The 27,796-nt window shown below is 43.3% G+C and overlaps 1 protein-coding gene across 3 annotated transcripts in view; it reads right to left on the bottom strand.

The window, feature by feature from the left end:
• Positions 1–27,796, bottom strand: part of ERMARD (ER membrane associated RNA degradation) — a 148,604-nt gene that overhangs the window by 111,763 nt on the left and 9,045 nt on the right. For all 3 annotated transcript variants that reach the window (XM_077486281.1, XM_077486283.1, XM_077486282.1), the window contains exon 2: positions 2,128–2,281. In XM_077486281.1, coding sequence (XP_077342407.1) covers positions 2,128–2,281 — 154 coding nt within the window. The remainder of the gene's footprint in view (positions 1–2,127; positions 2,282–27,796) is intronic.

The following is a 27,796-nucleotide window of genomic DNA, read 5'->3' as shown; positions in this document are numbered from 1 at the left end:
CACATTCATTCACATTTTCATCTTTCTCCAATCTGCTCCGATCGTTCCATACACTTTTTCCCTCCCATTCTTCCAATTTCTTCTTCTTTTTTGTTTACCTTAACATGTACACAATTAAGAACATTACACTATTCAGTATTATCTAATATTATGTACAGACCATTAAGGACATCCAATGATGTGATCCTATATTTTCACGTTCTTATCTTACTTTAATTTATGGACTTTTGCTAAGTTACTATATATATATATATAGCTCAACACATCAATATCATGATTAACCACCCATCTATAATCCCTCATTTATAAATAATTAATTTGTTATAAATAACAAATTAATAAATTTGAAACCCCTTGTTTGTGCAAAATACAATGCATCTTACAATACTGTCCCTTGATGATCCATCACAGGTTCCGGTCTCTTGTCCCCATACGTTGCCTGTGAGTGAGGGATTTCTCCAACAGTGTGACTCCTTGTCGGTTGAGGCCCTCTCTCTCCCTCTCTCTGGAATGTCTGCTGGCTGGGGTCTTTTTTTTGGAATCAAGCAAGAGGTTTTTAGAGGACCTCTGGTTAAGAGACTTTCTACAATACATCGTGATTGGTAACTATGCACTAAGATGTTTGCTAATACTATTATGTTTTTAGCTATGAATTGCAATCACCAAGTGTAAATTCTTTCACAGCAAATTAACCGTCTGAAGAAGACCCTACTGGGTCGAAATGCATCAGGATTTTTGTACAAATCAGCATTATTGATATAGAATGTTTTGTACCACTGTGTTTGCATCATTTGTATTTATATCTCTTTGTACCAGAGCTCATATTTTAACTGTCACCGTCCATATGTTATGGTTGTCATCAATAAAGTAATTTTTTAATATATATTTTTCATATATATTTACTATTATTCAATTCCTTGCAGCCTAGAAAACCCCACATTTAGGGGACACTTCCCATTTTGATATTATTCAGGGTGTGCAGAATCTCTCTTTCCTCCTGTACATGTCTTTCCCCTTTTACTACACATATGTAACCCTTTTATCCTTAAAGCGGAACTAGTAATTTTTTTTCCCCATCTATTAAATCTCCTGCCCTTGTTGTTTTAACTTTTGATAGTAAAACATTTTTTTCCTGCCAGTAAATACCTTATACAGCTCACTTCCTGTTTCTTGTTTGGTCATTAGCCTAGGCTTATGACATCATGCACAGCTCTCTCTCACACTTGTGAGAGTTTACCGGGGGGGGGGGGGGGGGGATGAGTCATAAGAGGACCAATAGAGGTGTGCCTCTGTGTGTCTGTGTAATTCCAGGAAGTGAACAGGCAGCAGATTCAGCTGTCCATCACAGTATATATAAAATATGTAAAGTGGTTGGAGGGAAGCTTCAGAATGGAAAGGATTTTTTTTATTACAAATTATATCAGCAGACTGCAGTTCCTCTTTAAATACAAAAAAAAATTATGCTTTACCATTATCCAATTGTCACACTAATTTGGTCAATCACCAAAAGTTAACTTTTCCAAAGTTTGTCTTTTATTAACACTTCAACAAGGACTCCATAATGGCAAAGTATGTCAGATTCACAACAATAGGGTAATAAGGAGGTAAAAGTGGTTAGCATGTCCGCCTAGCAGCACTAGGGTCATCAGTTACAATTCCAACCACGGCACCACCTGCACAGAGTTTGCATGTTCTCCCTGTGCCTGCATAGGTTTCCTCCCACACTCCAATGACATGCTGGTAGGTTAACTGGCTCCTGTTTAAATTGACCCTAGTATGTATATGTATGAATGTATGTGAGTTAGGGACCTTAGCTTGTAAGCTCCTCGAGGGCAGGGAGTGATGTGAATGTACAACATATATGTAAAGAGATGGCACCTGTAATTAAAAAAAAAATGCTGTCACTGTTAGGCCATTTCAAGAGGTATATCTTGCACTTTCAGGACTCTCAGATCTTTCCAGCCCATTCTGTGGACTGTAATGACTAGTAATCCATGCATGTGGGCAGCAGCGCTAATATATTTTGTCTGTTAACATGCAGACTCCAAAGGGGCAGGGAAGGTAAGTGTTAGGTGTGTTTCAAAATGCTCATCTGTTCATAGGTAATCGTGTGAAACTACAACTCACCTGAACACGCATGATACACTTTGCTACATATTGCATCCCAGCACACTTGATGATCCTTGTCTACAATATTTATAATCTCTATATTGTCCTTGATCTCAAACCCAAGCTGACACACCATCTTGTGCACTGCTGGAGACAGGCATGTGGTTCGCATCTGCACAGAAAAAATAAATATATATACTGTTATTATTGTTTTATACACAATGACCTATTGTTACTTGGACATAAAAGTTGAGCACTGGCTGCCCTTTAAAAGACCAAGCAAAGCAACATCTTTTTCCATTATTTAGATGTGGTTCACATTTGGGAAAAGTTGGAGAACATTTTCAGGAAAAGATGCTATGGCTATATCTTCAACTTTATTGCATGTTGGCTCCCCTTTAAAGTGATTGTAAAGTTTAATTTTTTTGTTTTTTTATTAAATTAACTACATGTTTATATATACAGTATAATATATATATATATATATATATATATATATATATATATATATATATGTGTGTAATTTTTTTTTTTTTTATGGACATGGCCCTATGACAGAGAGAAAGGTGGATCACATAAACACGCGACAAGACTTACAACACCCAAGGTAAATAATGGGTAGTTTATGAAGAAGGGTTTTCTGAGAAGTGCCCTGAAAAAGGGAAAGGCGGGAGGGTATTGCACACTGGAACCAACAAAGAGCATGGGCGAGTGGGCTACTTAAATACACTCCGGGCTCCTTCCATAAATTCAGGCCAACATACTGGTCTTCTAAAAACAAAACAAAAAAAAAGGAAAGGCAGCAAAGTAGAATAATTGATGCAATGTTAAATGAAACAAGTAATTATTTATTTATAGTATCAGAAAGCATGACATGATCTTTAAAACAACATGAGCTCCAGTAGGAAATAAAAACTAGACCGACAGTACACTTGCAGACAAATAATTTTTCATAGCAACATTAGTAATAAAAATGTTGACAATTTTGAAAAATGAGACTGACGCGTTTCAACCCAGAATGCAAGGGTCTTCTTCAGAGGTTTAGTCTGCTAAAAAAGATATAGTATGGGTACACATGACAAAATTATATGCACACAGTAACAGAAAAAATAGATGCTGTACAGTGCAAACATGTGGTATTGTTACCCAATCGTGTATATTTCACCAGCAGAGTACTTCCTACATGGAGATCCTTTAACCACTTTCAGACCAGACCATTTTGCTGGCTTAAGACCAGACCATTTTTTGCGATTCGGCACTGCGTCGCTTTAACTGACAATTGCGCGGTCGTGCGACGTGGCTCCCAAACAAAATTTACGTCCTTTTTTTCCCCACAAACAGAGCTTTCTTTTGGTGGTATTTGATTACCCCTGCGATTTTTATTTTTTGCGCTATAAACAAAAATAGAGCGACAATCTTGAAAAAAAACACATTATTTTTTACTTTTTGTTATAATAAATATCCCCCAAAATTATATAAATAAAAAACAGTTTCTTCCCTCAGATTAGGCCGATACGTATTCTTCTACATATTTTTGGTAAAAAAAAAAAAAATCATAAGCGATTAGTGATTGGTTTGCGCAAAAGTTATAGCGTTTACAAAATAGGGGATAGTTTTATGGCATTTTTATTAATAATTTTTTTTTACTAGAAAGGGCGGCGATCAACGATTTTTATCGTGACTGCGACATTATGGCGGACACATCGGACATTTTTGACACATTTGTGGGACCATTGTCATTTATACAGCAATCAGTGCTATAAAAATGCACAGATTCCTGTGTAAATGACACTGGCAGTGAAGGGGTTAACCAGGTGGTGGCAGTGTAGGGGTTAAGTGTTCCTAGGGGCGTGTTAATAACTGTGGGGGGCTGGGCTTTGTGTTAGTGAACACTGATCTCTGCTCCAATCGCATGGAGCAGAGATCAGCGTCACTTGTTGCTAGGCAGAACAGGGAGATACTGTTTACAACGACATCTCCCTGTTCAGCCTCCCCGTGAGACGATCGTGGGTATCCCCGCGGCGTCCGAGTCTGCGGTACCCTCGACCGGACTCGCGGAATATGCCTGCCCATGCCATTCTGCTGACGTACATCGGCGTATGCCAGTTGGGAACTGGTTAAAAACCTTTTCTCTCCACGGGTAGCTCCAAGACACTCCATATCCGCATGAACCAGACTGGGATAATGCCTAAAAACCCCAGTTTGGGCAAACTTTTCCTTTTATTTTTTTTGTACTTTTGGGGTGAGCAGCACCTTTCCACCTCTCTTTGTGTCCCTTCTTTGCTACATACTGGTCTTCTTATTTATGGTCGTGGCCCTATGACCAAGAGAGATGTGGATCACATAAACAAACGACAACATTTACAACATAAATAGACCTGAAGTGTGCCTTGGTGGTCTGGTCGGTATGCCAAGAAATGGGGGCAAAAGACTCAGATAGGGGAATAACTATTGATTCTTGTGATTATTGAGCCAGCTTAGTGAAGGCTTGTGCCATTTCTTCCTGAGGATTTGGGATGTATGTGGCAAAACAAGCAGACTAGAAAGTGAGTCAGGTGACGTCAGAGAAGTGTCTGACTGCTGGAGCCGCTGACGGTAAATTCACTAGGTCGTGGGAAACCGTAGAAGGCCTGGTAGATGGCAGCTTGGATGACTAGGCTGGGCAAAGCCCCAATAGAGAATGAGTAAGGATTATAGACATGTCCCTGAATAGGGTGCTCATGATAGGTAGGTGCTTGCCACTGACTACGGGTTGGTGCTTCAGTATGCCCCGTAAGAGGGACTTGACTGCGTGGGCTGAGAATACTGAAGGTTTGCTGGGGTCATGCAAGGACAGGAAATGCTGGATGATGGCTAGGTAGAGCCTGATAGTATTATGAGAAAGGGCCAGTTGCATGTGACAATACAATATAAAGGCTAGGACATGCCTAACGTCGCCTATCACTGCTCTGGGGCAGGAGGCCAAAAACTTGCTGTAAGTATTCCAAGCAGTGCGATAGGCCTTCAGTGTGTTGCGTGCCAAGGAGTGGTTAATGAGCTGGGTTCCACTGGCGAGATGTGACTTCAGTCCATCGTCAGCAATGACCAAGGTGGGACAGAAGTAGTTGTTGGGTCGGCTCCAGGCTCCTGCTGGAAAAACAAAGTAAGATTGAAACGGGACAGCGCATTAGCTGCGATTTGTATTTGCCTGGAATATGTCTATAGAAGATATTAAACTGGTGATGGAGTGACAGGTGCGTGAGCCTGCACAGGAAGGACATGATAGGAAGTGACTTGGATCTACCTTTATTGATGATGTTGGCTGTGGCCTGATAGTCTGTGGTGAAGAGCACCATCTGTCCTGTCAGCTCTGTCCAAGAGCTGAGACAACGGGCAGAGGGGAAGAGCGCGTCTCTGGCAGGAGAATACAGGACTCAGGTGAGTAAAATGGGGGGCTGGGGGCCGTTCAGTGACAGAAGTTTTTTCACCTTAATGCATAAACGAAAAAACATAAGCCGCGCTTAAACAAAGAAAAATGTGATCAGCTACTTGTACAGTAGTATTAAGATATACACTATATAGGGTACAGTAATATTAGGATATACACTATATAGGGTACAACAACCCTTTAAAAATATGTGCGTAATATAGAACACATATGTATTAATGTTCTAGATTCAAAACCTCACTGCTGTGATTCGCTATATATAATAAGAATACAGAACATAACTTATAAATACGAAAAATATATAAAACATCAACACCCAGTGTATAAACAATAAGTCCGTGTATAGAACGCCAAAATGATTGACGTAAGGCTGTAAATATAAGACCTCTAAAAATAAAACATAATGTTCATGTAATCCAAACTGAGAAAAGTCGTGTTCAATCCACCACCAACATGTGTTGAGATTTGCTGCTTACCAGACGAATATGACCCCCCACTACAGAGGGTCACACAGAGCTCTATGAAATTGTGCACCACTTCCAGCCACGGGGGAGGGGATTCCACGATGTCCTCCTGACCTTGCTGCTTCAGAAGCTCTTGGGAAGAAAAGCTCGCTCCCGTATACTTGGCTCAAGGTCCAAAAGAAGGACTCAAAGGCAGGGGCATCAAAATCATAAAGGGAGATAAAACTCAAAATAGTATAAAACCCTTTTATTTTGGGATAAAAAATATAAAAATACACTTACAGATGTGTAAAAGAAAATACGCCTTAAGTCCGTGGCGCCGGCCGGACGCACACGGACAGACCCGTTCTCCTGGAACCCGTCACAAACACGAGGTGATAAGTAGCGTACCGCTCAGCCCTACGCGTTTCGCAACAAAATTGCGTCATCCAGGGGCACGAGCGGCACGCTGTGTCACCTCCATTTATATGTCTCCAATCATTCAAGCCTCACTCTGGGCACCTGGCTTTTCCCGCCAAAACCAAGCCTCAAAATGAAGTCAGCACCCGATTCGTCAGGCACTTGATGTCAAAGGTCAATCCCACCCAAATAACCGCCCCCATAGGTAGCCTGTCATGTCAAATCAACTAAGTCATGTTAGACAAGTAATAATGGTGTCTTACTACAATACATAGACCAAGTTTATAGATATATACCTCTATTCCAGCAGGAAAATTAGGAAGGAGGAAGGGAAATGCACATGAATTGCCAAAAGCAATCTCTGACCCCACTTCCGGTTCATGACCAAGCCTCATTATCATCCCTATATAACTTCCTGTCCTGCATGAACTGGCCTATCAACCGTTGTTATTCGACAGAAGGCGGCCCAAATATATCCCCCCTCAGTGCATATACATAACACCCACCTTTTTAAATGACAGAAACCAGATGAGCATCCAGTACAGACCTGGGACACCCCGTCCGGACCGCCTATGCCCCACTTCCGGTTCCTGGTACTCGGACGTATGCCCCACTTCCTGTCCTCACTACCTCCGCCTATGCCCCACTTCCGGTGTGTGGCATCCAAGAGTGTGCCCCACTTCCTGTCATGGTAAGCTTCCGGTCTCAGGTACCCAATGAGACCATGCGTCCGAAGTGGCCAATCCTCACTCGCATCTAGTGAGGTCACTTCCGGTGCGCGGCCATGGCGATCCCGCCCCCACAGCCTCACGTCACATCCGACATATAGCCAGACGGGGCAAGATCCTCCGTATACCGGTACCGTCGGCCCATACCTTTGCAGTGCGCAGCCTCCGGTGATCTCCCGCCTGCCGCGCACGCGCAGCACCGCCGCCGACAGTGGCAATACATGCCTTCAATCCCAATATTGACAGCTATGACTGCGCCCCCCAGTGTCCAAATGTTACAATTACATCACAAACAACATACATATATTTCCAATCCATGTAGGTGACATCCAGAACATCCTACTGCAAACCAGTACACCAGGTCCAGTGCTCTTAGAGGGTACATTCAAAAATAAAAATAAAAGATGAGTCCCTACAGCCCAGCATCATACATCTCTCACATTGCAACCATGAACTCGGGGTACATTAAAAAACACCCACACTCCCAACCCCAGGTGCACCATCAAAAATGTCCCCAGAGTTATTTTGGAGCCGCCGGCCCAGAGCGGGGGTCTGATGAAAGGAGCTCACAGTGTCATGGGAGGAATAAAAACAATAAGACGGAATACCTATTCTTTAGCCATACTAAACTAATGATGGAAATTACGTCCATCATTTTTGAAATCATATCCATCAAAAAATAATATAACAGAATTACTAATAGACACATTGTAGTAGATGACCGAGATGAATCTGGTATAGACTCCGATATTAACCCCACACTATGTGGCACCCAACCCCCCAAGGGGGCCCATGGGGTGACCAGAAGCCGGAAGAATGTAGCAAGGATGGGAGCGCCCTCACGAATTATTAATGAAGGCGTTCACATCCGTGTCAACATTAAAACCAAAGGGAACGTAGGTTTTAAGTCTATAAATCCAGGCCATTTCCTGTCTGGAAATCTCCCTGACCAATAACCCGCCCCTCCAATGGGGTCTGTACTTGTCAATACCCACAAATAGTGAGTTGGAGGGGTCTCTATTGTGTACTTGGTCAAAATGACGTGATACCGGATGTTTGTCGAAACCTCTCCTGATATTGCCAATATGTTCATTGAGCCTCGTCTTTAGTGCCCTTTTGGTCCTCCCTACATATTGGAGGCCGCAAGGGCACTGTATCAGGTACACAACCCCCTCAGATGAGCAGGTGATGAATGATTCAATATCGTAGGATCTTGATGTACTTGTAGATGAAAACTTATAAATCCTCCTATCTTTGCAACCATTCAAAGTACAAATTTGGCAATTCCTGCACTTATAATAGCCTTTCATATCCTGAAAGAAGGATCTAATCGCCCTTGGTGGGTCGTGCACGCTTGGTGCCACACGGCTCCCCAAGGACGACGCTCCCTTAAAAATCACCTGTGGTTTGGGTGGTAAAATAGTGCCTAGAACTGAATCACTTGTTAGTAGGTGCCAGTGTTTTTGTATCAATTGTTTGATGTTACGGTGCTGCACTGAAAAAGTGGTGATGAATGGAACCCCATTTGTTGCCACCGTGTTGGCAGATCTGCTCTCCCCTAACAGTGCTGCCCTATCCTTGGCTCGAACCGTTTGGAGGGCTTTTGACAGGTCCTCACTGCTATATCCCTTTTCCAAAAATCTATTCGAAAGAAGAGCTGCCTGGTCCTCAAAAACGTTTATTTCGGTGCAATTGCGTCTCAGGCGGGTAAACTGTCCCTTGGGTACAGCCCTCAACCGGGGTTCATGATGACAGCTGTCTAAGGGGATGTAGGAATTCCGATCAGTTGTTTTAAAAAAAGTTGATGTTATAAAGCGGTCATCCTCTATCTTAATTCTGAGATCCAAAAAACAGATCTCCGTTTGGCTGGCCTCAAAATTGAACCTAATGCCCCTATCGTTAACATTAAGGTTGGCCATGAAGGATTTCAGTTCAGTCTCTGTTCCGTCCCACAGGAGGAGGACGTCATCAATATACCGTGCCCATAGGGCCACTTCCGGTCTCCTAGGGGCATCAATGACGTCCTCCTCCCACTTGGCCATGAACAGATTGGCCAGGCTGGGGGCATATTTGGCCCCCATGGCCACTCCCCTATCTTGCCGATAGAATTGGTTATCGAACCAAAAATAGTTGTGACTTGCTGCATATTCCAAAAGTTCCATAATTAATTTGATCTGTGTGGGTACAAGGCCCGATCCCCTCTCTAAGTACAGTTTAACCGCTTCCAGGCCTAATTGGTGAGGGATAATGGTGTAAAGTGACGTTACATCAGCTGTTACCAGCCATAAACCCCTCTTGGGGGTTAGGCCGGCCAAGATATTAATGACTTGTTTCGTGTCCTTAATATAGGACGGCATGGTGTGAACCAATGGCTGTAAAAAATGATCGATGTACTTGCCCACCCGGGACGTGACGGAATCGATACCGCTCACTATCGGGCGTCCCGGGGGGCAAGTAACACTCTTGTGTATCTTGGGGAGATAGTAGATAATGGGCGTACGAGGGGCCCGTGGTACCAAAAACAGCCTCTCCTTATCATTAAGAATGCCCTTACGGAAACCCTGGGCCACAATGTTTTCAAGAGTCTTTTTATACTGCAGAACAGGGTTTCTGTTCAAAATGGTATATGTATCACTATCCTCCAAGATACGGTACATCTCCTTTAAATAATCCTCACGGTCCAACACAACAATCCCCCCCCCCCCTTATCTGCCGGCCGAATGACCAAAGCCTTGTTAGTACACAGTGAATCCAGCCCAGCCTCAAGGTCCCTCTGCATCCTGACCTTCCTCACTTTAAGGGACTCCAGGTCGCGCAGCATCACATCCCTAAAGACCTTGATATTAGGTGGTATAGGGCCGGGGGGGTTGAAAAGAGATGCGTTGGAAAGGTTAGAGTGTTGAAACTCAGACCTGGTTCTCCCTCCATCAGAGATTGGATTATTGAGCATATATCTTTTGATATTAAGTTTACGGACATATTTGTGAATATCCATATAAGTCTGAAACTTACTTATGTTCCTAGGTGGGGCAAATTTTAAACCTTTGTCCAATAATTTTTTCTCAGAGTCTGACAGAATCTGTTTGCTCAAATTGAAAATCCCTGACCCTATGGTCTCCTTCTTTTTAGCTGACTGGATTCTCCTCCCCCCTCTGCTTCCTCTCTTCGTTCTACGGGCCTTTTTATGCCCCTGTTGTCCCTGGGAAAATCCAGACTGTGACCACCTCTCATCCTGGGAGAATCTGGAAATTGCGGGGGCCTACTGTCATCCTGTCTCCAACGAGATCCTCCCCTTCCCGAAAAATCTAGATAGTGAGGAGGTCCCCTGCCTCCTACATCCTGTGTGTGACCCGAGTAATGGTGAATTCTAGGGTTATGATGGATGTAATTTCCATCATTAGTTTAGTATGGCTAAAGAATAGGTATTCCGTCTTATTGTTTTTATTCCTCCCATGACACTGTGAGCTCCTTTCATCAGACCCCCGCTCTGGGCCGGCGGCTCCAAAATAACTCTGGGGACATTTTTGATGGTGCACCTGGGGTTGGGAGTGTGGGTGTTTTTTAATGTACCCCGAGTTCATGGTTGCAATGTGAGAGATGTATGATGCTGGGCTGTAGGGACTCATCTTTTATTTTTATTTTTGAATGTACCCTCTAAGAGCACTGGACCTGGTGTACTGGTTTGCAGTAGGATGTTCTGGATGTCACCTACATGGATTGGAAATATATGTATGTTGTTTGTGATGTAATTGTAACATTTGGACACTGGGGGGCGCAGTCATAGCTGTCAATATTGGGATTGAAGGCATGTATTGCCACTGTCGGCGGCGGTGCTGCGCGTGCGCGGCAGGCGGGAGATTACCGGAGGCTGCGCACTGCAAAGGTATGGGCCGACGGTACCGGTATACGGAGGATCTTGCCCCGTCTGGCTATATGTCGGATGTGACGTGAGGCTGTGGGGGCGGGATCGCCATGGCCACGCACCGGAAGTGACCTCACTAGATGCGAGTGAGGATTGGCCACTTCGGACGCATGGTCTCATTGGGTACCTGAGACCGGAAGCTTACCATGACAGGAAGTGGGGCACACTCTTGGATGCCACACACCGGAAGTGGGGCATAGGCGGAGGTAGTGAGGACAGGAAGTGGGGCATACGTCCAAGTACCAGGAACCGGAAGTGGGGCATAGGCGGTCCGGACGGGGTGTCCCAGGTCTGTACTGGATGCTCATCTGGTTTCTGTCATTTAAAAAGGTGGGTGTTATGTATATGCACTGAGGGGGGATATATTTGGGCCGCCTTCTGTCGAATAACAACGGTTGATAGGCCAGTTCATGCAGGACAGGAAGTTATATAGGGATGATAATGAGGCTTGGTCATGAACCGGAAGTGGGGTCAGAGATTGCTTTTGGCAATTCATGTGCATTTCCCTTCCTCCTTCCTAATTTTCCTGCTGGAATAGAGGTATATATCTATAAACTTGGTCTATGTATTGTAGTAAGACACCATTATTACTTGTCTAACATGACTTAGTTGATTTGACATGACAGGCTACCTATGGGGGCGGTTATTTGGGTGGGATTGACCTTTGACATCAAGTGCCTGACGAATCGGGTGCTGACTTCATTTTGAGGCTTGGTTTTGGCGGGAAAAGCCAGGTGCCCAGAGTGAGGCTTGAATGATTGGAGACATATAAATGGAGGTGACACAGCGTGCCGCTCGTGCCCCTGGATGACGCAATTTTGTTGCGAAACGCGTAGGGCTGAGCGGTACGCTACTTATCACCTCGTGTTTGTGACGGGTTCCAGGAGAACGGGTCTGTCCGTGTGCGTCCGGCCGGCGCCACGGACTTAAGGCGTATTTTCTTTTACACATCTGTAAGTGTATTTTTATATTTTTTATCCCAAAATAAAAGGGTTTTATACTATTTTGAGTTTTATATCCCTTTATGATTTTGATGCCCCTGCCTTTGAGTCCTTCTTTTGGACCTTGAGCCAAGTATACGGGAGCGAGCTTTTCTTCCCAAGAGCTTCTGAAGCAGCAAGGTCAGGAGGACATCGTGGAATCCCCTCCCCCGTGGCTGGAAGTGGTGCACAATTTCATAGAGCTCTGTGTGACCCTCTGTAGTGGGGGGTCATATTCGTCTGGTAAGCAGCAAATCTCAACACATGTTGGTGGTGGATTGAACACGACTTTTCTCAGTTTGGATTACATGAACATTATGTTTTATTTTTAGAGGTCTTATATTTACAGCCTTACGTCAATCATTTTGGCGTTCTATACACGGACTTATTGTTTATACACTGGGTGTTGATGTTTTATATATTTTTCGTATTTATAAGTTATGTTCTGTATTCTTATTATATATAGCGAATCACAGCAGTGAGGTTTTGAATCTAGAACATTAATACATATGTGTTCTATATTACGCACATATTTTTAAAGGGTTGTTGTACCCTATATAGTGTATATCCTAATATTACTGTACCCTATATAGTGTATATCTTAATACTACTGTACAAGTAGCTGATCACATTTTTCTTTGTTTAAGCGCGGCTTATGTTTTTTCGTTTATCTATTTTGCTTGTATGTGATACAGTGAAGCCGCAGCTGAACACTTTTGATACTTTTCATTATTTAAGAAATTCACAATTATTTCACACACTTCACAATCTTTCACCTTAGCGCAGTTTGTTTCCCCCTTTTTTTCTATACCTTAATGCATAGGCTGTATTACGGTAAAAAAAATGAGGGTTTACAACCCTTTTAACTGAAGTATAAATTTAACTATTTTTAAATGCAGCTAGTGCAAGTGCCTGAATTAAACTTCATATTAGCACCTTGTATTACCCTTTACAGATTAACTTAGGCTAGAAGAGGGAGGGACAGCAATAGCAGCCAATCAGTTGTGCATATAAAGGAACATGGTCACAGGAGGAAAGGGAGCAAAAGCAGAGAGATGAGGTCACCAGTATGTCACTGTTCTTTTGCTGTCTTTTGCTGGGACAGGGAGGTGACAAATCTTTAATACATAAAGCTCAAATCAAGGAATTCAGCCACTTCTAAAATGAGCTGGCATGCTATGGGTTAAGTCCAATGAGGTGCATGCCACCTCATGGACTTCTCTCTTATTTACAACTGACAGTTTTACTAAGCACCAAAAACTACCCTACAACAAGGGCGAGTTCAGAGGGTAGTGATAAATGGGGAATACTCAGTATGGTCAGGGGTGGGTAATAGGGGTGTTGAAATTAATCAAAACATCGATGCATCGTGGTTCGGCCATCCACAATGCGGCATCAATGCTACGACTTTAATGATCGATTTTTTGAATGACGTCATCCTTACGCAGCATTATGCCCTGCCTCCGAGTCCGGAGCTGAAAGCAGCCGCGCCGTCTTTTCCCGCCTCCCGCTGACTTCATCCCTGTGTCGCTTCTCTGGCAAGAGAGGAGACAGACAAGTGGAGCGACTCATGTCCCCAACTTCTGAGTTCCGGTCCCCAGAGCTTTCCTCCTCAGCTCACTGTTGAACACTGCAGTGCACACAAACTGTTACGGAGGGAGACCCGAGCAGTCCTCTTACATACAACTGGCTGCTGTGGGTAGCAGGGCTGCGGGAGAGAGACCCAAGCAAGCTAGGCCATGCTTGTCCTATGTCCTCCTCAGAGGCAGCAGGAGACTTCCAGCAGTGCACTGACTTGTCATCATCATGTATGAGAGTAGAGACACTGACTGTGGGAGGATGGGAGATGTTGGGACATTTGTGTTGTAGCTGCTTGTAGTATATAATATATTGGCTCAGCCTCACGCACACATATTTTATTCAGTAGGTGCAATAGATATATTACATTCTATATAATATTATAAATACAATACCTTTTTTAATTATTATTACATTAATGGTTTATGTCTTAGTGATCTTTTCCCAAATACTTTTTATACCTTGTTTTTTGTACGATTTTTTTTTTTAAATGATTTTACAGCTCATCACTGCCAGTGCCAGTGTGCCACACATGCATTGCTGCGTAGTGCGCATGAATTGCGCGGTCAGTCACTTTATTGTTTTTTGGTCCATATGTTTGTTTAGAAATGCCCCTTTGTAATGTTCCCTGTAATTAACTGAAAGGTAATAACTGTAGCCCTCTTTTTGGGATTGGTTACGGTTATGAGAATTACCATCCCCATTCCCCAAATAGGATATTGGCAATGGTAAGAGAACCAGAACCTTTGCCAGCAAGTATAATATATACTGCAGTGCTGTCCTGTCCACTGCCAGTGAGTCCACCACACTCAGCCCCTCCCACTGTAGCTGTTTAGATCAGAGAAGGAGAGGCAGAAATCACGTGACCAGCTGACCACCCAGCTAGCACAGATCACAGATAAGATGAGGGTGCATTGTTTAACGCATAGTGACAGAGTAGGGGTAAGATTTTGTGGCAGTATTTGTTTAACATATAGGAAACTTGTTACTTTTCTGGTCGTGGCTTAGTCACTCAGTGCTTTTTTTCCCCTTTTTTAACCACTACGCGTCCGCACTTTAGCCGAAAGATGGCTACAGCTCGGCCCCCAATTGCGGGGGGGGGGGCGTCCCTGGACAACCTCCTGTTTACTTCCCCTGTGTGTGCCGCCGCAGGCGTCCTTCAGGGAAATTCTGTGTTGGCCATGTCCCTTGGACACAGGCAATCACATATCATGCTAAATGCCCATTCACATCGGCAATTTAGCACTCGATCAGCTTATCCAATGAGAGATGATTTCATATGTAAACATATGAGATCATCTCTCATTGCCGGCTCTCCCTCCTCACACAGAGACCGTGTGTGAGGAGGGAGAGCTTCCATGCTGCAGCTTGCGAGTGTACACGAAAAAAAATTGAAAATACAGTGCCGACAGTGCCATCTGTCCCCAGTGCCACCTGTCAGTGCCATTTGTCCCCAGTGCCACGTGCCATCTGTTATCAGTGTCAGGTATCACTGCCATCTGTCATCAGTGCCACCTGTCAGTGTCACGTGTCATCTGTTATCAGTGCCATGTATCAGTGCCATCTGTCATCAGTGCCACAATGTCACCTATTAGTGACGTCTGTCATCAGTACCACGTATTAGTGCCATCTGTCTTCAATGCCATCTGTCATCAGTGCCACATGGCATCGTCCTGGTGCTCCAGGACCTTCAAAAGTATAATAGGTAGTCAACAAGTTAGATGTGTAATTTATGCTCCTAGAACACGTGATGGTGCTCCCTGCATGTTGGGCCTCTCTAAGTTGCTAGGCTGTGAAAAAGTCCCAGTCATAATACTCAGGAGGAATAGCAGAATGTATTTTGGGGTGTAATTTATGGTATACACATGCCATGTGAGAGAAATATGGGAAAAAAAAATAAAAAGAAAAAAAAAAATCTTAATTTTGCAAAGAATTGTAGGGGGAAAAAATTACAACATCAAAAACCTCACCATGTGTCTTACTAAATACCTTGGAATGTCTACTTTCAAAAAAAGGGGTCATTTGGGGGATATTTGTACTTTCCTGGCTTGTTCGGGTCGCAAGAAATAGGCCATCAGTACATCAGGTGTGATCAATTTTTTAAGATTTGCACCACAGCTTGTAGACTCTCTAACTTTCACAAAGTCCAATAATGTACACTAATTTGTAGGAAATAGACCCAACTAAGCCAAGAATTGATGCGATACTGTCAAATTTGCAGCCCAACCCTTGAAAAAGGGAAGAGAATAAAAAAAGCTGTGGCAGCTTTCATAGCTAAGGACCTTCGCCCTTACTCTGTTGTGGACAACACTGGGTTTCGCTACTTGTTGAAGACGATAGAGCCGCGTTACAAGATCCCATCACAAAGTCACTTTACATAAAAACTTTATACCTGCACTCTACCACGAAACCAAAGTTTAGATAATTGCGTCAATGAGCCAAGCAAGTCGAGTCGCAAAAACGTGTGATTCATGGACTTCAGTCACGACGGAGTCTTATGTTACAATAATAGCACATTACGTTAGTAAGGACTGGCAGATCCTGTCACATGTACTGCAAACGAGAGCTATTTATGAGTCTCACACGGGTACTCATCTGGCGGAGCTATTGTCTCATTTTGTGGAAGAATGGCAGCTGTCCGATAAACCCTTAGTACTTGTGACCGATAACACGTCAAACATGATTTGCAGCTCAAGTTGCTTCTCCCAAACACTGAGTCCCACGTCCCAGCGATCGCTGAAAGTGGCGATGCTCTCCAGGCTTCTTGGCAGAGTGTGACGGATATGCACATTCTTTCACCACAGCACCAGAGCAAGTCACTGTCTAAAAGAGAAACAGAAATGTCTTGGCCTGAAGAATCATAAGCAGATAACTGGTCTGCCAACAAAATGGAACAGCGCATATGACATGGTCGAGAGGTTCTTAGGACAACAACCTGCAGTCTGTGCCACCTTGCTGTCTCCAGAAGTCAGAAAAGGAGAGTCCAATCTCCGCACTCTCAACGAAACATGTGTCAAATGCAGAGGACGCTGTGACTGCATTAAAGCCAATGCAACCATGCTGATGTCAGAAGAGCCTCTCATTGCCCCTCTAAATGCACAACTCCTCCAGAGCATGACAGACACCATTGTAGACACACCCATGATCCGTGATTCCTGAGATCAAGAATGCCATCAGAACAGATCTCCAGAAAAGGCAGAGAAGAAGATCCTTCATACAGCCTCTGCACTGGATACTCGCTTTAAGGGACTGCCTTTTATCCTCACAGAGGAAAAAATCTACACATTCCCAAATGTTGAGTCCTGTAGTGTCATATTTTGCTGCCTATCACAGAATGCTACGGAAGTGACGTTGCCGCCAGAAACTTTGCACTGCGCATGCGAGATGCGTTCCAAATGCTTGCACCATGCGTTCCAGAGTATTTCCGACAATGTAGTTCAGTGAAACCGTCAGATAATGTCACGGGAGTGAGGGGAGATAATCGTGACATTAACTTTAGACAGAGCAGAGAGCGGCGGAGAGAGAGCAGGTAACTGTGGCTCAGGGAGGGGATTACCTCCCCTCACTTCTCTGACGGTTTCACTGGTCTGCATTGTCGCAAATCATTTGGAACGCATGGCGTAAGTGTTTGGAACGCATCGCGCATGTGCAGTGCAAAATTTCCATGTTTTTTTTCATTTCATTTTTTTTTTTTATGATTATTCACACATCCAGAAAGTGATGTCATACTGTCTGTCTGAGTGTCTTCCAGTGCCACTGCCAGGCTGCCACACCAGTGTTGTTATATATTTTATATATTATGTTTATAAGGCCCCTTTCACACTGGGTCGGTGCGGGCGTCGGCGGTAAAGTGCCGCTTTTTTTAGCGGCGCTTTACCGTCGTTTTATCGGTGGTCTGCGGGCGCTAGCGGGGTGGTTTTAACCCCCGCTAGCGGCCGAAAAAGGGTTAAAACCGCCGCTGCAGCGGCGCTTTGCCGGCGGTATTGCCGCGCTGTCCCATTGATTTCAATGGGTAGGAGCGGTTTAGGAGCGGTGAATACACCGCTCCTTCACTGCTCCAAAGATGCGGCTAGCAGGACTTTTTTCACTGTCCTGCCAGCGCACCGCTCCAGTGTGAAAGCCCTCCGGCTTTCACACTGGAGTGAAAGGGGACGTTTTTTTTCAGGCGCTACACAGGCGCTATTTTTAGCGCTGTAACGCCTGAAAACCGCCCCAGTGTGAAAGGGGCCTAACACTGCCACTGAGATTTTGTTTTTGAAGATTGTCCATAATATTCAGTTTAAAAAAAAAAAAGCGTCTAGGGGTTACTTTAAGCCTCAAACAAACAATAAAAGTTCCAAACAACTGATGCCAAGCCTCATCCCCTCTCCCCCTCTGCGCAGTCTCTCCCCTCCCAGTCTCCCCCTCTCCCTGCCCTTTCTCGTGATTCTAATTCACTGACATGTGTTGTTTTTTGGTATTGTGTGTATATTTGGGATTCCATAAGGTTTAACTCAAGGTTTTAAGCTTCAATTGATGATTTATTCTCTCAAGGATTTTCCGATGATGTAGGTGTTGTTCACAAGTTATATTTTACATTTTAATATTTACTTTTATGAAGAAGTAAACTACTGCACTATGCAACAGTTTGAGGTCACAGTACTGTTTTAAATAAATACTGTTGTCTGCTGCATTGTTCATGTTCAGTTTGCTATATGCAGGGAACTTAGTGTATTTTTTTAAAACAGCAGAAAAAATAAAACATAGTTCAATTGCTGACTGCTTGAATAAATTTTTTGATGAAAAGTTGAAAACCATGGGCACTTGGGTATTAATCGTGATGCATCACGGAATCTAATCGTGGAGAGGATCATCGTAATCGAATCGTAAGACCAGTGATGATTTGCACCCCTAGTGGAGTCCCTCCACGGTTCTGTGCTGGTACCAATCCTATTTAATTTGTTCATAAATGACCTGGAATATGGGGTAAACAGTTCTCTTGCGGACGATAGTAAGCTAAGCAGGGCAATAACTTATCCGCAGGATGTGGAAACCTTGCAAGAAGATCTTAAAAAAATAATGGGGTGGGCAACTGCATCGAAAATAAGGTTTAATGTAGAAAAATTTAAAAAATGCATTTGTGTGGAAAAAAATATGAATGCAATCTATACACTGGGGGGAGAACCTCTGGAGGAATCTAGGATGGAAAAGGACCTGGGGGTCCTAGTAGTTGATAGGCTCAGCAATGGCATGCAATGCCAAGCTGCTGCTAACAAAGCAAACAAAATATTAGCATGCATTAAAAAAGGGATTAACGGGGCGTGGCTAGCCGGCAGAGCAAATGGCAGCTCAGTGAATCAGCTCCGATCCATCCCAGACCGTTCAGGGGAATAACAGCGACATACGGCCTTGTTTCTCCTCACCAAGCACCTCGGACAGAGCGGACACACTCCCTGATGCCATATCGAAAGAGAAAGGAGTGTACCAGACCAGGGAAGATGAAGGACTTCTTCTCACATCTGCGCTGTTCTCACAGCCAAAATGGTGCTGGCGACCATAAAGACAGCACACATGGCTCTTACCAGCAACAAGGGTCAGCCTGCAAGCGGAATCAAAGCAGCAACAACATCTTCCACAAACAGGGATATGACCCTTTCTTACCACCTCTGTCGGCCTCCTCCAGCTCCATTACAGACTTCCCCACACTGAACCAGCCAGTTATGGACACAACCCTTAAGGACATGCTGGTGTCCCTTCACTCTACCCTGCATGCGGACATGCTGTCTATCACACAGCAATTTAAAGCAGAAGTGTCCGCAGTCTCTAACAGAGTGACCCATATTGAATCCAAAATGGGAGAATTCACAGCTACATTTAATGAAATGATTGATGCCCATAACGGCCGAGACAACAAAATAATGCAAATCAAAACCAAACTGCCCGACTTAGAAGACAGATCAAGACGAAATAACGTCAAAATCCACGGGATCCCCGAATTGGTCAAACCCCCGGAATTGAAAAATTATTTTGGCAACCTCCTAAAAGCCGCGCTTCCAGAGGCACCGCTGGAGGACCTGGTTATTGACCGCATACACCGGTTACCAAGGCCTAAACACACCCCCTTGCATTTACCCAGGGTTCATTTTTAACACATTAAGGACCAATTCATGACGTGTTAGACAGCGGGAGGATCTGCCTTCAGAACTGCAGGAATTGTCATTTTATGCGGATCTTTCGACATTTAACATGCAACAACGCCGGCAACTGGCTACCATAAGAAAGCTGAACAATCACAAAATCCCCTACCGTTGGCTTTATCCCGCCAAACTGCTGATCACCAAAGGCGGCAACACACATATAATAACCAGTATCAAAGAAGGCCTCCGACTCATGAAAGAATGGCGAATTCTAGACCCAAATAATACTGAAGGGGAAATGCCACTCTCACCTCTATCTACTCGGGCTAGTTCCGATGCTCAAACAGGCTGATTGCATACTTTCCCAACACTCCAACATACCCCCTGATGGTCCGGGAGAATGCCACATTGTTCTCTTCTTGAGTCCCCCCCCCCAAGTTATAGCGGTTAATTGCCCGCACAGATTCCACATGGAATCGCCAATTTTTTATAACTTTGTTTGATCTTTTTGTTTTCTCATTAAAATTCACGTTTACAGGACCTACACTGGAGGAACTTCCGCCTTGTTACACACAGGCGCACAGAGTCGCCTTCCTTAACTGCCTACTTCTGCTCATTACAATAAGGACAACAGTACCACCTCCAGGTAATGGATGAAAACAGCAATCCAAATTCATATAGCAGCAAGGTACATACTCTCTTAACTCTTAAGATGGCAATCAATATTACCTCATTTAACGTAAAGGGCTTGAATAGCCCCCACAAAAGACAATTGGCCTGGTAGGAAGCGACCAGGCTCAAAAGTGACATTATCTGTTTCCAAGAGACTAATTTTAGATCTCAAGACTCCCCAATATTTCGCCACCAGAAATTCCCACATGTGTACATGGCAAATGGCCCCAAAAAGAAAGGTGGAGTTGCAACCGCTATAAAAGAGACTCAACTCCTTTCACTCAATCGGACTCTTATTTGGACACGTCAGGTAGATTCATCATCCTGGTATGTGAAATTGCCAAAATCAAATAAACATTGGGAAACCTGTACCTACCAACTACGTTTTTTTTAAAAAGATATGGAAAAAAGTGGAGTCCCTGAAACAAGGACATGTGATTATGTGTGGGGATTTTAATGCAATCCCAGATAAGGACCTAGACTTCTCTAACTCCATGCATTCTCAACTAAGAAGAGCAACCTTGGCCCGGTTTATTGCAACTTCTGATCTGTTTGATGTGTGGAGATGCCAGCACTCCACTGAAAAAGACTTCACCTTTTTTTCCAACGCGCACCACACGTACTCGCGTATAGACCTATTTCTAGTCGATAAATTCATGTTACAAAAGATCACCAAGTCTGATATCCATGTCATATACTGGTCTGATCATGCACCTATTTCCATCAGCGTGGGGAATCGTGGTACCGAAACAAGGGCGAACAGATGGAGAAATTATATCTTTACCCTTTCTCAACCTGAAAACTCAAAACTTATAAGAGAAGCTTTGAAGGAATTCTTTTTAATTAATGCCCAGTCGGTGGACGATCCCTTCACGCTATGGAACACACACATAAAGGTGTATATTAGAGGTCTGCTTATACAATTGAGCACTAAAATCAGGAGGCTGTGGACAGAATGGCTCAACGACCTGTTAGCTAGAATCCAAAAACTCAAACTCAACAAGCAAAACACGACACAAAAGAACTAGAGACTCGCCATTCTACACTAGACAGGAACTTTGCACACATCTGATTTCTCAGCACGGGAACCACTTACGTAATATGAAAGCCAAAAAATGGAAAGGCCTTCTCTGCATCTTACCTTGAAGGCAGAGAAGGCCTTTGATAGAGTGCACTGGAGTTACCTGACTAGAGTCCTAGAGAAATTTGGTTTGATAGGCCAGATTCAAAAGGCTATTTTAGCTTTGTACTCTTCCCCCTCGCATATGTATACATGGAGGGCATGTTCTTCAGAAACTTTCAAATAACCAATGGGACGAGGCAGGGGTGCCCCCTATCGCCATTGATTTTTGCCTTAGTCATGGAGCCACTGGCCGAAAAGATTAGAACCCACCCATTAATTCAAGGTATACCAACCCAGGATAAACAACACAAAATATCACTCTTTGCAGATGAAGTCATACTGACACTATCTGATCCTTATACCTCACTCACAGCAGCACATGACACTCTCCTTCTGTTCGGCAAGGTAGCCTACTATAAAGTCACTGTATCCAAATCAAATATCCTAGGTATAGCAATAGATAAAGCCACTAAATTAGCCCTCCAAAGAGATCTACCATACCCGTGGTCCTCAAATTCTATAACGTACCTGGGAGTTAAGTTGACTTATCCCATTTCTAACCTCTACAAAACCAACTATTACCCATTACTTTCTGAATTCCACCAGGAAATTTCAAGACTTCAAAAACATTACATCTCCTGGAGTGGCCGCCTAGCGGCCTACAAGAGGTTACTACTACCAAAAATAACATACTATTTCAGGGCGCTTCCAATCCCCCTTCCATTTTCTTCTTTCATCACCATGCAGAAACAGATATACAACTTTATGTGGGTGAGTAGTAAAGCGAGATTCCTCCCCCCCCCCCCCCAATATTGCAGAGGAAACATAAATCTGTGGGTGGAATAGGTCTCCCAATCTTGAAAGATTACTATATAGCGGCAATACTGGACCAGCTTAGAGGCTGGTTTGACCAGACTGCTACCAAACCATGGTACCAGATAGAACAGGAGTGGCTGTCCCCTAAACCACCATTGTCCCTTCTCATTGCACATAACCAGCCACACGCAGATATCCCATTAGACCATCCTACCATTCAAGCATCAATGAAAGCTTGGTCGTATCTAAAAGACGTAATACATCCAATGCTGCCCTCTACTAACATCCCTATCCCAATGGAAACTCTCTATTGGCTAGTCCCTAACATATCCCTGACTCACTGACTGAGAAAGGATATACATCACTTAAAAGATATTATGAAGAATGATGAACTGCTGTCATTTGCAGACATCCAAACTAAGTATCGCATACCTTCCTCAGAGTTCCTGACACACCTCCAGATATCCTCGCTACACCAACAACTAAGAACACAATGTACATCAATTCCCACACAGATTTGGAAACATCTAAACTCCTCCAACCCAAAGGCGAAAGGAATCTCCCTGATGTACGACTTACTCAACTCCAAGTCGGTTTTTATCAAATCTAACCCACTAGTTAAGTGGGAAAAGGATATAGGTAAGGTTTTCTCTGACAAACAATGGCTCTCAGCAATTAAATGCAACCATCAATTCTCCAGGTGCTCGAACTACAATGAACTGGCAGAAAAGTTTCATGCAAGAGGGCACGTTACCCTTACATAGTCGCCAAATATTTCAGATGATAACTCAAATCTATGCTGGAGGGGCTGCGGGCAGGTGAGGGCGCTGATTCACATGGTTTGGGCGTGTCCTCACCTCCACGGCTTCTGGTCAGAAGTTTTTAAGCTGATTATGAAAGTTACTGGGGTCCAGGTACATCCCTCTATTGAAAAAGCAATACTGAGTATTGACATGACGGTATACCACATATCGGTAAGAGCCATAGCAATGCACATTCTATTTGCTGCCAGATCTCTTATGATGAGCAAATGGAAAACAAATAAGATACCTAGCCTGAGAGAACTTATCACAAAAGTCAACACTGTGGCAGAATATGAAAAACTACTAGCCTACAGAGATATCTTGGCAAGATATATCTCCAACTGGTCAATATGGAACTCTCTACACTGTTCCCAGTAATGGTCCTGTACCCTTCTTTATTTTACCTCCCTCTTCATGTTACTGCATACTGTTATGCTGCAATGCAAACATCATTACATGTTATATACAGTAGTCTATTGCACTTACGTTGACAATTGGATCAGTTATGATTTTCTACTCATGCTAAATGGATGCTTTAGTACATACTCGACCGTTTATAATGCGTAATTGAGAATGGAATGTTGTAAATTGTTCTCATAGTGACTTATTGACAATAAGACTATATTTTGTAAGTGCTTTAATGTTTGGCTGATGTTTTTGCCAATATTTCTATTCTCTGTATGTTGACATGTACCAATAAAAACCTAGAAAAGCAGTCCTAATGTACTTTATTGTATTCTTAAGAATTGGTTACACGATCTGTAATATTGCCTAGCTCACTGTTTTATTCTGTACGCTCCTACATGTAATCTTCTACAATGCTATGAGAACTTTGATATGACACCTTCATTGGAAAATGTTTTATGTATGTTTATATTACATCAATAAAATTGTGTAAAAAAAAAAAAAGGGATTAACTCCAGGGATAAAGAGATAATTCTCCCACTCTACAAAGACTCGGGTCCGGCTGCACCTAGAGTATGCTGTTCAGTTCTGGGCACCAGTCCTCAGGAAGGATGTACTGGAAATGGAGCGAGTACAAAGAAGGGCAACAAAGCTAATAAAGGGTCTGGAGGATATTGGTTATGAAGAAAGGTTGCGAGCACTGAACTTATTCTCTCTAGAGAATAGACGCTCGAGAGGGGATATGATTTCAATTTACAAATACCGTACTGGTGACCCAACAATAGGGATAAAACTTTTGCGGAAGGAAGTTTAACAAGACACGTGGCTACTCATTAAAATTAGAAGAAAAGAGGTTTAACCATAAACTACGTAGAGGGTTCTTTACTGTAAGAGCGGCAAGGGTGTGGAATTCCCTTCCATAGGCGTGGTCTCAGCAGGGGGCATCGATAGTTTAAAAAAACGATTGGATAAGCACCTGAGCAACCACAACATACAGGGATATACAAGGTAATACTGACATATAATCACACAAACACACACATTGGTTGGACTTAATGTGTCTTTTTTTCAACCTCACCTACTATGTAACTATGTACAGCTATCACTATACCCCCACTGCTCTGACAAGAGAAATGCTCTTTTCGCACACAGCAGCTCCATCCACCTCTCCTCTTTGCTGTCCATTCACAGAATGCTTTGTAATTTGTGAATGCATTATGTGAACATTCACAAAATACACATGCAGCCACTGTGTCCTGATAGACATGAATGAGATTGCTGGCATGGGAATGCATGCAAAACCTGTGCTTCCCCGTTTTGGTAAAACATGGTCCTGTATGGGCCACGGATATAATTGCCCTGTGTGAACGAGGTAATAATGCGAGTACCTGCGGTTAGGAACAGATCATCTCTTCTGGACACAAACAAACAAGAGGAGACCAGCCTGAGGGACGCAAAAAATACCACCAAAAGAAAGCTCTATTTGTGGGAAAAAAAGGACGTCAATTTTGTTTTGGTACAGCTTCGCATATATCCAAGGGAAGACAGAGACAGGATTGATGATCTCCCCCCGGGGCTGAGATGAGGAATCCCATCCAAACCGGGGACAGCAGCCATTGCTGGTATCCACTAAGCCTGCAGAAACGCTGGGCTTGCTAGCCACTGGAGGTGTTGGGGAGGACTAAAAGGCCCTGGCTGGGTATTAGCCACAAGCTCCGAAAGCTTGTATAGCTGGTAAGCCTTCAATCTATGTGGTGGTGGATTCAGTGTCCTTTGAATATAGAAGATCTGTCACAGGGCGTTTTCAACTTTCATTCCTTGTTGGGAAGTTTCATGGAAGAGACTTTAATATTTATTTAATGTTTATATCAATTTTTTTCACTTTTTTTTTTTTTTATATAATTTATGTCACCCATTCATTTTGTTGAATTGGTCGTCTTTGCTTATCCATTAAGTCACATGTGTGTGTCACATTTATTGGTCGTTTTCTGCAGGTTATGTTTTATGTATCAACTTATTTGTTTATTTGATTATTACCTGCTTATTAGATCACTTTTATTTTTATAATCTATTCATTACCAGCACAGCTCCTTTTCTTTCTTTCTTTTCACAAACAAGCAAGAACCTGCAGATGACTGTGGACAGCTGTGGCGGCTCAGCCTATCATCAATTTCTATGGGCTGAGCAACAGCAACTATCTGCAAGCACCTGTGAATGCACTCAATTTAAAGCTTACATACTGTAATTTTTTTTGTTTATTGTCAGTAAACTATTACAATTGCCTGCGTATTGTCACAATTGCACACATAATTTAACGATTGCCCCTTAGTTACTTGTTTGTTGCCTGTGTATTGTGACGATTGCTTGTTTGTTGCCTGAATGCTGTCACAATTTCCCATTTGTTTCTTATTCCAACAATGTTTCTTTGTAGTTTCATTACTGTCAGAAATGTTCCTTCAATGCCAAGTCTGCACTGTGTGTTCGGAGGACCAAATTCTTACATTTAACCACTTCCTGTCTTTGAGCCATTTTTTAAATGCCCTAAGGTTGAAGTGCAGCTACAGTCATGATCCTAGTATAGTTTTATTTGTAACCGGCGATTCTCTTTTTAGTAAAAGTAATCTGAGACACTATACAGCCACTGGATTACTTTTACAGGTGGCAGAAGAGGGTCCCCCTCCTCCCACCTTTACCGGGCTCTCCTTTCTGATCAGAGAGTCCAGTAAGGATGCGACAGACAGCATCCCATTCCGGGCACACAGTGGGAGGAACTGATCTTGTTCCTCCCACTGCGTGATATCAGAAACCAGAAGCAATGACGGTTTTGTCACTTTTGGCTTCTGTCTCATGTAAACAAGCCATCATGTGAAAGCATCAGATCAAAACGCTCAGATATTAAAATGCTTGCCTAGTTTTTCTTTTTAAACAAAGGGATTTTCCATGTACTTACTAAATGCCCCTTTTACGGTGCATGCGCAAGACCAAGGGTGCAGATGTTTCTATTTTGATTTTATAGGACTGAACAGAGCACAAATTTACTGACCATATCCACTTTCAGACCGGACCATTTTGCTGGCTTAAGACCAGACCACTTTTTGCGATTCGGCACGGCGCCGCTTTAACTGACAATTGTGCGGTCGTGCGATGTGGCTGACCCCTGCGGTTTTTATTTTTTGAGCTATAAACAAAAAAAGAGCGACAATTTTGAAAAAAAAGCATTATTTTTTACTTTTTGCTAAAATAAATATCCCCCAAAAATATATAAAAAAACATTTTTTTTCCTCGGTTTAGGCTGATACGTATTCTTCTACAGATTTTTCGTAAAAAAAAAAAATAAAAATAAAAAAAAAAAATCGCAATAAGCCATTATCGATTGGTTTGCGCAAAATTTATAGCGTTTACAAAATAGGAGATAGTTTTATGGCATTTTTATTAACACATCGGACATTTTTGGGACCATTGTCATTTATACAGCAATCAGTGCTACACAAATGCATGGATTCCTGTGTAAATGACACTGGCAGTGAAGGGGTAAGCCAGGGGGTGGCAGTGTAGGTGTTAAGTGTGTCCAAGTGGTGTGTTACTAACTGTGGGGGCATGGCTGTATGTTAGTGAACACTGATATCTGCTCCAATCACAGGGAGCAAAGATCAGTGTCACTTGTTGCTAGGCAGAACGGGGAGATGCTGTTTACTTCCACATCTCCTCGTACAGCATCCCCATGAGACGATCGCGGGTATCCCCGCGGCGATCGAGTCCGCGGGACCCACAACCGGACTCGCGCATCGGTCGGGCCCTCCTGATAGGAGGTCCAGTAAGACTTGCTGTATCAGGTGCGGCTGGAGACAGTTTCTTAGAGTGACTGAGCCATGTTCCCTGTGGCCAGTGAGGTGCTATAAGTATCACTGTTGCCGTTTCTTCCCTGATTCTTTGCTTACCTTTGGTATTAGAGCGGTCAGAGTAAAATGCATAACACAGCTGGTGTGCCCAGCTTTGATTGAACATGTCCACTCTGATGTTGCCATCTGTGGGATCCAGTGAGAAAAACCTTGGCAGTTTTGCATTTGTCCTTGACGCAAACAGATCTACCTCAACCACTCTCCAAGTTTGTGTGATCCACAAGAAGGTTGCTTGGTTTAGAGACCACTCTCCCTGGTTTATGGTCTTTTGACTTAGAAAGTCTGCCAACGTGTTGTCTGTCCCCCTTAAGCGGATGCCCGAGGTTGTTCTGATGTTTGTCTCATCCAATGACAG

Source organism: Lithobates pipiens, unplaced genomic scaffold (genome assembly GCF_037356315.1).
Source record: "Lithobates pipiens isolate NorthernLeopardFrog02 unplaced genomic scaffold, aLitPip1_a1.2 Scaffold_18, whole genome shotgun sequence".
Classification (NCBI taxonomy): domain Eukaryota; kingdom Metazoa; phylum Chordata; class Amphibia; order Anura; family Ranidae; genus Lithobates; species Lithobates pipiens.
Note: the sequence above shows the minus strand (reverse complement) of the source record. Positions and strands in the feature narration are given on the sequence as shown.